The sequence below is a fragment of the Aplidium turbinatum genome, chromosome 1, assembly GCF_918807975.1.
Source record: "Aplidium turbinatum chromosome 1, kaAplTurb1.1, whole genome shotgun sequence".
Classification (NCBI taxonomy): domain Eukaryota; kingdom Metazoa; phylum Chordata; class Ascidiacea; order Aplousobranchia; family Polyclinidae; genus Aplidium; species Aplidium turbinatum.
In genome coordinates, this window is record NC_137472.1 from 6,813,080 (window position 1) to 6,823,518 (window position 10,439).

Sequence of the window (10,439 nt, forward strand, 5' to 3'; positions counted from 1 at the left end):
TTTTCTCAGTCCGGCATAACCTGCTAATTCTAATGCATCATTACACATACCTAGAAAGAACAAGAAAATTCAATTGCTTTAAGCCAGAAAGAAGTAAATGAACAGAGTTACAAAGCGAAATCTACTTAAAGGGAAACTGTAGTCTACTCAATTTTAGCCCTAGCCAGTTAAAAATATAAAAATACGACGATTCCCATCGTACCAAGACATTATTCTCTATCATTTTTCGTTAAGAAGCAATTGCCGAATTACTTTTATCAAAATTGGAAAGGAGTAGGCTACTTTGATGACGCAACGGATAAGGTGGGATGGCGCAACGGATAAGGCGTTGGCTTTCCAATTATGCAAACCTGGTTCGACTCCCGGCTTCAGCTGGTTGTTGAAAACACCGCTCACCTCTACCCAGGGTGTAATAAATTGGGTGGACGTAGTTGCTGAAGTAAAGGCGGCCGAGAGCAAGGAACTGGCCACCCTAATCTCCTTAGTGCCGAAGGCTTAGTATAATGAGAACCTTATCTTCTCATTCCCCAAAGCTCAGTATCTGAGTATGGGACCTTTACTTTGATGACATAGAGATAGGATTACACTCTCAAGTCAGCTTCCTGGGTCTATGAGTCATTAATGGTAAAAGCTGTGAGAATCGCGAAGTAGTTGCGTTGGCAGGCAGGTTTCGTTCCTAAGAAATGATGTAGGCATCTAGTGATGCCACCCTATGTTGCTATAGCATAAATAAATAAAAATAACTGCAATGAAATACAACGAATTCCCACGTTCGGTAGCGCTGATAGATCGCAAAAGTAAAGTGTTCCATAAGAATTTAGAAAAACTACAGATTTGCTGTTTTAAGATAAAACTAGGATCAAACTTAAACAAAAATTACGTCTTAAAAATAGCCCACCTAGTTTCAAACTAGGGGGGCAAAGAAAGGGCTAGGTGGGCAAGCAAAGGGACTAGGTGGGCAATTGCCCACCTAGTTTATATGTGAAAAAATGCGTGAACTTCACGTACGCTATAGTGTTGAGGCAAATTGTGTATAATTCTAAATGCATTATTGAAGGCAACACGCAGGCGATTAATGTCACGTTGATGATAATTTTCCCACAGATGACATGCATACATTGGAGTACAATATGAACGGAATAGAACATTTTTAATATCACTGGAGCACTTGTAAAATTTTGATTTTAATTTGTTGGCAGAACAGTAGATTGATCGCACTTGTCGATTTATATCTTTGTCGTCACACATTGTTGTGTCAAGAAAAACACCCAAATATTTGACACTGTCTACGAATTTGATCTCACTTCCATTGAGCTGTACAATTGGATTCAAATTTAACTTTAAGTGATTGGTTTGGAAGTACATAGCAAATGACTTTTTGCAGTTAAAAATGACATCGTTAGAAAGCGCATAATCTTTACACACATTCAAGATACTCCGCAGACCATGTACACTTGGAAAAATACTACAAATATCATCAGCAAACATGAGATGATTGACAAGTGTATTACCTATGTAACAGCCTGCCTTGGTTTTGCTTAACACAGTCGATAGATCATCCATATACACAGAAAATAAGTAAGGACTGAGGACACCACCCTGATTGACACCATTGCTGACAGAAAAAGACTGTGAGTAATGACAACCCCAGCGTATGTACATCCGCTGATGGGTATACCAATAAACAATTAGACGAACAAGGCATATCGGCACTCCTCGTTGAATTAATTTCTTGAATAGGAGGTTGTGGTTTACCCTATCAAATGCTTTCAAAGCATCTAAAAATACAGAGAAAACAGGACTTTCACGTTTTCTGTAGTAAGACACAGCTTGCTTAAGTACAAAAATGCACATATCTGTGCCATGCTTATGTTTAAAGCCAAATTGATTATCATTTGTTGTGAGATAGTCATTAATGAAAAAAAGTACAACATGCTCAAATAGTTTAGAAATGACCGTAGCAAGAGCAATAGGTCTGTAGTTTCCCCATAAACATTGGCTCGTGAAAAACACGACAAAGATACGTGTTTTTTTACCCCAGTTTCTCGTGTAAAACCCGTGACGTGCACCCGTGTATTACACGGGTGTTTGCACAAACGCAACCCGTGTTTTTACACGACTTCTAACCCGTGTTTTACACGACTTCTAAACCCGTGTTTTACACGACTTCTAAACCCGTGTTTTACACAACATCTAAACCGTGTTTTACACGACTTCTAAACCCGTGTTTTACACGACTTCTAACCCGTGTTTTACATGACTTCTAAACCCGTGTTTTACACGACATCTAACCCGTGTTTTTACACGACATCTAACCCGTATTTTTACACGACATCTGACCCGTGTTTTACACGACATCTAACCAGTGTTTTTACACGACTTCTAACCCGTGTCTTACACATCAAACCCTAGTTTTTACATGACATCAAACCTGTGTTTTTACACATCAAACCCGTGTTTAATATGGCAATTTATTTAGTACCAAAATCACATGCGTACAGCTGTTTCACACATCATCAGTTGGGCGAACCGTGCTGGATGAAGATGTCCTTGCAACTGACTGTCTTCTTATTCTCTTTTCAGCTGATTTGAGGAATTCTTGCACAACAGCTTTAACATCGCCCATGGTTGTGTCTTTTGTGCAACTGTATGTTCGAACTGATGCTGTAAGCAAAAAAAAGTTAGTGCTTGGTCACAAAAGCAATAGGCTAGCAATAGATATACAGAATTCTTCACGGCTCAAATATATTAAAAATAGATTGCAACATACGTTCATTAAGCAGGGTATACGTGCAAAATCTAAAGTTTAGGCTACATACCATGAATTACAAAAATAAGTTTGCAATCTTTAATTGGGCGCTTGGAACCGCGTTGACCCATCCAATTAAACTTCGTCATAAGCGTATCCGTAAATACTCCAGAAAGAATTTGCTTTACGCTCTTTTTGTAGTCCGTTGAAAAATACCGACTAAAATAAGAAATCTGCAAAACAACATTTATCATATAAAATTTAGACTTCACGGTTATATTCCATAGAATAAAAGTAGAGCGCACTCATACTGCAAGCTGTTAAATTTCATTGTTAACAGTCAGGGCCGTGGAGTCAGAGCCGTAACAATGTTTATTGTTTAGCCAAAGGAGTCGGAGTTTTAAAAATTGCACTGACTCCGACCCCTATATAAAATTGAGGAATGCTCTACATTACAAGGAATTTTAAAATTATCCATTGTCAAAGTGTCAAAAACTTTGGGAAATGCATAATTTTGTTGTTTTGCTGCAAATCAATGAATCGTTGTTTTGCTGCAATCAATGCTGGTTGAAAGTTTCAAGAAATTTGCAGCAGTACGACATTGCAAAACTGTTTTAAAGAGGGTGAAAATAACCAGTATTTCTTGTATGTCTATTCTATGAGGAGAGTCGGAGTTGTGATACCGATTCCACAGCCATGTTAACAGTAAAAAAAAATTTACCAGTTTATTTTGAACAGTGCTGCTTCCCAGGTTGTGTTCAAGCTCATCAAAATCCTCCAGGCTGTTGATGGAAAAAGATGGAATGTCCGAAGGGGGTTCCTCTATTTGTTGGGCTGGGGCGCTTCTTTCGTTTGTCATTATTATATCCAATTTTTCGTTGACAGAATTTAAAATTCCCTTAATTTCCAGTTGAACAATTCGAATTCGTCGAACTGTGTGAAAAATAAATAGTTGCTTTAACATGATTTGGTGTTAGCAAAGGTGCTTTGCTTTGACAATACAGAAAGAATAGCTCCCACGCTAGGGCAGTTGTGATTTAAGCAGCTGCCAAACAAGAAAAGCGAGTGGTAAATAATACTGCCAATTAAGAACAATGCTCTTGTAGAGGCGCTCACGTGAGAGACTCAACAGATCTTCCAAAATTAGAGAAACTGAATTTTCAAAATGCGCTGCTTGTGAGTAAAGATGGGAGTTACGAACGATAAAATAAGAGAATAAACATAAATAGATGAAGTGAAGAATTATAACTAAAACTATATCATCACACCGATGCAGCTGAGCAATTGTTGAGCGAAGTTAATCCAACAAGTTTCAAGATTTTAATTTAACCCGGTGCAAACCTTCACTCTGCAGCGTAACAAATTCGTAACGAGATATGTTCTTGGTCACTTCAGGCGTAGTGTCGATTGCAACATTTAACTGATTGTCATCCACGTGAAAATCAAGGATTGATTGTTCGCGCTCTGGACTTGAATGCTGTGGTGCCCTCACAGAGGAAGATTGTGGATATTCCGAAACTTGTGGCAGTTGCTGCAAGGTTGTAGCAACCTCAGCTGCTCATACAGGAGTAGAAACCTATGGAAGATTTAATGACCGTCAAAGTGAACATTAACAAAATATATTTAGTGATATGCTTGGCTCCCTCTACACCCTCAAGTGTCGCACACGAAAATAAACTGACAACTATGTTATTCAGGACTGTCCAATCTATCACGCTCCAACTGGGGCACATGCTGGTCTCAAAATCCTGGATGACGACAGCATATTCAGGCAATGTTCGAAAAGTTCTGATTGAACACCTTAATCCGGGCTATTAATCTTAAAATGAGATGGCAATATTTTTTTAAAATCATACCACTTTTAGAAACCGCTCAATTTCTCAAAAAACAACACCTAAAAATCGTCAAATTTTGGGATTATCATAATTCATAAGTGATTAAAGTATTTGTTTACTTACAGTAATGATATTTTCTGACTCCGGTGAGTCGCTTTCATCTGTATATGCAATCCTCATAGGCAACCGGCAATTCCTGCATTCATAATTTGAAAACAGTTACTTCAGCTAGATGTCATGCTTGTCCTTGCTTATTAGTACATTACCTATTGATATCTCGTCAACATCAACATATTTTGCATATACAAGCAATCATCATGCAATAAACGTAGAAATGCATGGATGTACGGTATCTTAAAAGATTAGCTTATATTTGCATCACGGTGTTGTCAGGTACAATGTAACAAGCCAAAATGTACTTACATTAGATACAATTTATACAACAATGTTACAAAAACGTTATATACAACTGCCACGTTAGTGTAACTGTGACTTCAATGCAAAGTACTGGCATGCACCCATATATTTTAAATAAGTTAAGAAAGGGTAAAATTGGTTTTGAACAGTTAAAATCAAAATGAAATGAACAAATATCAGGGAAAAATGAATGCATTGTTATACCGCTTTCTTCTTTTCGATTTAGGTTGTCTACTATCATTTACTTCTTCTTCACTAGCTGCTGTTGAAGCCAAATCAGAAGTATTTTCAGCATGTTGTAACTTTAACAGTGCTTTGGCCAAATCATCTGTTGCAAAATATTAACAGGTCATCCGAACGAAAGCGGCCGACGCCAGTTCGCAAGCGGTTAAGCCTGACCCACGCAAGCCTTGTGAGGGACATCCCTGGTGGAAGGGGATCGGCGTCGGGTATGAAGTCACGGAGCGTGGAGGTGTGATTTTGCCACTCCGTGTTCCACATGTGGTTCGTCCAGTGTGCCGCACTTAAACTAAGTTCTTCTGCGTTCTTAAGGAGTTGTTGTGCGGCAGGCACAAAGGGGCGTCTTGATTTCAGCCGCTGCTTTATAGGTGGTGGTCTCTTGAATGTTGCATGGAGGAGATGGTCCGGGTCCAAAGCGCGGCGAGCGAGAGAAATCGTGGCTCCTTTACGGCGTAGCTCAGCGGGTTGGATGCCTGCTAGGATGGGTAGGCAGTCCGTTGGAGTGGGACGCAGGCATCCAGTCACAGTACGCAGTGCGTCGTTGATGGCGGTATCAATCTGGTGGGTGTGAGAACTACGACACCAGACCGGCGCGCAGTACTCAGCGGTGGAATGAACAAGGGCTAGGGTAGCTGTACGAAGAGTTTTAGCACCAGCTCCCCAGCCGGAACCCGCCAATCGCCTCAAAAGTGCGACGTGTGTAGATAGTTTTTTGCGCAGTGACTTCAAGTGCCGGCGGTACGTGAGTGACCTGTCCAGGGTTATGCCGAGGTATGTAGGTTCGGCACAGTAGGGCAGGCGTTCCCCATCAATCTTGATGTTTATCTCACGCTGTGCCTCCCGGTTGTTAAGGTGGAAGGCCGCCGGCACTGTCTTTGACTTGCTGAGCTGTAGCTTCCATTTCTGGAGGTATGCTGATAGTGTTTGCATGTCTTGGCTGAGGTTCCTCTCCACTGACTGCCAGTTTCCTGCTGAGTGCAGGAGTGCCAGGTCGTCTGCGTAAGCATATTTCCTGGAGATGGTGGGGGGCAAGTCGTAGGTGTATATGTTGAACAGGAGAGGAGCCAAGACTGAGCCCTGTCGGACGCCGTTTTTAAGTCGGCGTAGTCTGCTTCGACGACCGCTACCGGTTGTGAGGGTAAAACTGCGGTTTTGCACAAGTTCCATCATCATATGGACCATGTGTCTGTCAGGGAGCAGACGGAGTAACTTGCAGGTAAGGCCGCTATGCCATACGGTGTCATAGGCAGCCGTTAGATCAACAAACACGGCGCCAGCCTTCTTCTTAGCCGAGAAGCTGTCCTCAATGTCTTGGGTCATAAGTGTGACCTGATCTACGGTTGATCGTCCGTGTCGGAAACCAGCTTGTTCACGGGGGAGCTGCGGATCTATTATTGGTTTGACACGGGCGTAGATGAGTCTCTCGAGGATCTTGAAGGGGATGCAGAGCAGTGAGATTGGACGGTAACTCTTCGGGTCCCCTGGGGGCTTCTTCGGCTTAGGGACTGCAACCACAAGGGCTCTTCTCCAGATTCTGGGAATTCTCAGGTGGCGCAAACAGCAGGAAAGGAAGTCTTTTAACCAGGACTTCAAGGAGGCAGCAGCATGGAGTATCAACTCCGGGCATAGGTGGTCAGGGCCCGGGGCTTTATGTGCTGGAGGGCGGCGGAAAATTCTTCCGGGGTGAACTCACCCGAGATGTTGTCCCCGTCTGGGGTTGTTACCCTCCAGAGGTCCGTCATTTCTTGCAAGACGGATCTATCTGATTCACGGTCTCTCGATTTGTATTTCCCGTTCTCCACAAGTTGTGAGGCGATAGAATTTGCTGAAACGGGACATTGTTGATGAGGCACGTGATCTGCCAGTTAGGTTGTTCAGTGTACTCCATGCTATGCGGCTGGAGTGCGTGAAGTCGATTGATTTAACGGCTTCTGTCCAGCGCTCCTTCCTCTTTAAGTCCAGCCTTGCCAGCAGAGCTGTGGCTGAGCTGTTGGTGTCATTGCCCTGAGGGGCGTGGAGGAAGTCGGAGTAGAGGCTTTCGCACTCCTTATCCCAGCACGGTATGTAGGTCTTTCGTCGGCCGCGGGAGATGGATTGTTTTGCCGCTGATGTTATTGCATCACAAAAGTCCTGGTAGGCTTCTTCCACGTTGTTGGTGTGAGGGGATGGGAGATACTGTGTGGCTTCATTGGTGAGGAGGCTATAGTACTCCCAGTTAGCCATTCTGAAGTTCCATCGATTAACAGGCTTGCTCGCGACAGGCATTATGAGCGTTGGAGCCGTGATAATCGAGGGTCGATGTTGGGACATGGGGAACTTCTCTAGCACACGTCTGTCCGGTTGGCAATTATCGGGGTCATCACTTGCGAAAGCCAGATCGGGGTTTGTACCAGTGTTCCAGCGTCCGGAGAAGAAGCTCGCTGCACCCTTGGGATCGTGCAGTAGGGTGAGGTTGTTATTGGCTGACCATGAGGCCAGGCTTTCTCCGTCGGTGTTGGTGGTGTTGTAGCCCCAGTCAACGTGGTGGCAATTAAAATCGCCAGCATAGAGGCTGGGTTGGGGAAACACTGGGATGGCTGTTGGTGTTAAGCGTGAGGGTGGTGGCTTATAAACATTGATGATGTGATAGCCTGATATGTCTATGCATAACCACTCTATCTCCGATTGGGCACTGGACTGGTCTATTGGCGTCCAGCTCAGTTGCTCATGGACAAACGTGGCGAGGCCGTGTTTCCTGCTGATGGTTGCGCCTGCGAGTGTGAAGTTGGGTAATACCAACTTATCCACAGATGTGCAGTGGGTCTCCTGGAGGAGAATAGCGAGGGCGTGATGTTTTGTGGCCAGATACTCGATGATGCTGAGCTTGCTGGCCGTAATGCCCTCGGTGTTCAGCTGCAGTACGGTGGGTCGTCGGTACTTTTCGACAGAGGAGCTGCCGCGCCCTGAGAAGGGCGTTTCCCTATCCACCCTGGGCTGAACCTGGGCCTGGTTTGCTCGAGTGTGACAAGCTTCGCTTCGCATATCTTTTTTCTTAAAGATATGGTACTGACGGGAGGGACCACGAGAAGGTGCTTGTTCTTAACATTCATCATCATCAACAGTGATCAAGATTAGGAAAAACCATACACTGGAGAATAAGATCTCATGCATATTGCATATGGAATAATAACAATCTGCTAAAGCGGTTAAATGGAAGTTACACACCAAAAAATTGACAGCTAACTAAGACAAGCAGCTGTGCTGCAACAGAAACAACAGAGCAAGCATAAATTTCGTTGCACAAAACTCCTCATATTGGAAAACATATTACATGTCTAATGAAACTTAACACTTGGCAACATAAATTGGTAAGAGAAAATCATAAGGCAAGTAAATTCCAACTATCTAATCCAACTAATACAAAGTTATGTCACCATAATGATATGATATACTATCAGCCATTGGGTAGCCTACTGCTACTGGCAAAGTCCTACCTGTGATTGTTTCCAACTTTTATTTATGTATATATAACTTAACGGATATTATAAATTGAGTATTATTAATGTTTACCTGTTTTGTACATAATTCGTACAAGATACTTTTTCCAATTTGGATTAACATCTGAATTTTGAAGACATAACTGGCGAACCTTGTAGCCGGGAAGCTCAGGCCAATAACATTTCAAAAGATCATTCTCATGAAATATCCATTTCTCTAGGACAAGATCAACTTCACCTCTTGATATAAAGTCAACGACTGCAAATGCTCTCATAGTCTTCATATTTTTAATCTACAGTAGCACAAAATAGACTGGACTTACTTATTACTTAACATAGACACCTAAAGTATTTTCAATCAGTGTTATTACTCAAGACTGCACGGTGCACATTAAATGATAGGCTTATCGAGTAAAACTATTCGTACAATAGAAATAAATACCGGTAGCATCTAATGGATGGAATAATTCCCTGGCAACAAGACTTCAACAATCGAAAACTTCACTCTGTCAATCTCGGTGACCGGGCCTGTGTCAGTGATTCAAGGGTGCAACCTAGTTCGTACCCTGAACAAAGTGAACAGTTCGTACCCTCAGTTCGTACCCTGAAAAGATCGAGAGAAAAAATTCAAAAAAGCCGAAGTCGCTGTTTGGAGTTTCCGCAAACAAACAAACTGAAAAGATCGATAGAAAAAAATAGAACAAAGCCGAAGTTGCTGATCGCAGTTTCCGTTTTTCCGCAGTTTCCCCAAACATTTTAAAATTTCCGATAATGATCCTAAGAGTTTGCCGAAGTCGCTGATCGCAGTTTCCGCAAACATTTTAAAAGGGTTAGGGTTAGGAAAAGACTGAGAGAAAAAATTTAAAAAAGCCGAAGTCGCTGATTGCAGTTTCCGCACACAAACAAACTGAAAAGATCGATAGAAAAAATAGAACAAAGCCTAAGTCGCTGATCGCAGTTTCCGCAAACATTTTAAAATTTCCGGTAATGATCCTAAGAGTTTGCCACAGTCGCTGATCGCAGTTTCCGCAAACATTTAAAAAGGGTTAGGGTTGAGATCGGAGTTTCCGCAAACATTTTAAAATTTCCGGTAATGATTCTGAGAGTTTTTGTTTGTTTGCGGATACTGCGATCAGCAACTTCAGTTTTGTGCTATTTTTTCTCTCGATCTTTCCAAGGGAAAATTTTAAACTGTTTGCGGAAACTGCAATCAGCGACTTCGGCTTTTTTTAATTTTTCTCTCAATCTTTCCAGGGTACGAACTGTTCAGGGTATGAACTAGGTTGCATCTATGAATCAAAGCCTCTACAAGTACAAGTACCGGTATGCGAAACTGCCAGGATTAAGCTCTGCAAGAAGCTTTCCCAGTCCGAGGATAAAGATCAGGGTTGGCCAAGGAGGTTTCCCCCACTTTAGTTTTACCCGGGTAAAACCCTGGGGGAAACTGGGAAAAACCTTTTGGGGGAAACTGGGAAAAACTTGAGTTGTTAAAATTTGCAGATGTGAATGAAATAATGATTACTCCTCATGGTCAGGGCTGCGATTTTTGCCTTTTTCGGTGACGAGGTCACTCGACACGCGCCATCACTATTCGACAAACGCTGTGCCTTACGAAAAAAAAAACGAAAAAAAAAAAAAAAATAAAAATGAAAAAAAAACTGAGAGAGGACTAAACGTCTTCAGGTCGAGGAACAATCGGGGAGGGTGGGATCACGTGATGCA

General features: G+C 42.4%; 1 protein-coding gene across 2 annotated transcripts; it reads right to left on the reverse strand.

The window, feature by feature from the left end:
* Positions 1-2,463: 2,463 nt before the first annotated feature.
* On the reverse strand, positions 2,464-9,899 carry LOC145776878 (uncharacterized). 2 transcript variants are annotated; one of them, XM_082588105.1, is made up of 7 exons: positions 9,160-9,899; positions 8,791-8,934; positions 4,708-4,780; positions 4,091-4,325; positions 3,471-3,682; positions 2,820-2,982; positions 2,464-2,664 (listed from the first exon to the last, which is right to left on the reverse strand). In XM_082588105.1, exons 5-7 carry the CDS (start codon positions 3,606-3,608, stop codon positions 2,507-2,509), a joined length of 459 nt encoding a protein of 152 aa, XP_082444231.1. In that variant the 5' UTR covers positions 3,609-3,682; positions 4,091-4,325; positions 4,708-4,780; positions 8,791-8,934; positions 9,160-9,899; the 3' UTR covers positions 2,464-2,506. The 2 variants fall into 2 exon arrangements, with proteins under 2 accessions (XP_082444231.1, XP_082444224.1); XM_082588098.1 differs by lacking the exons at positions 8,791-8,934; positions 9,160-9,899 and adding an exon at positions 5,206-5,348.
* Between the last annotated feature and the right edge of the window lie 540 nt (positions 9,900-10,439).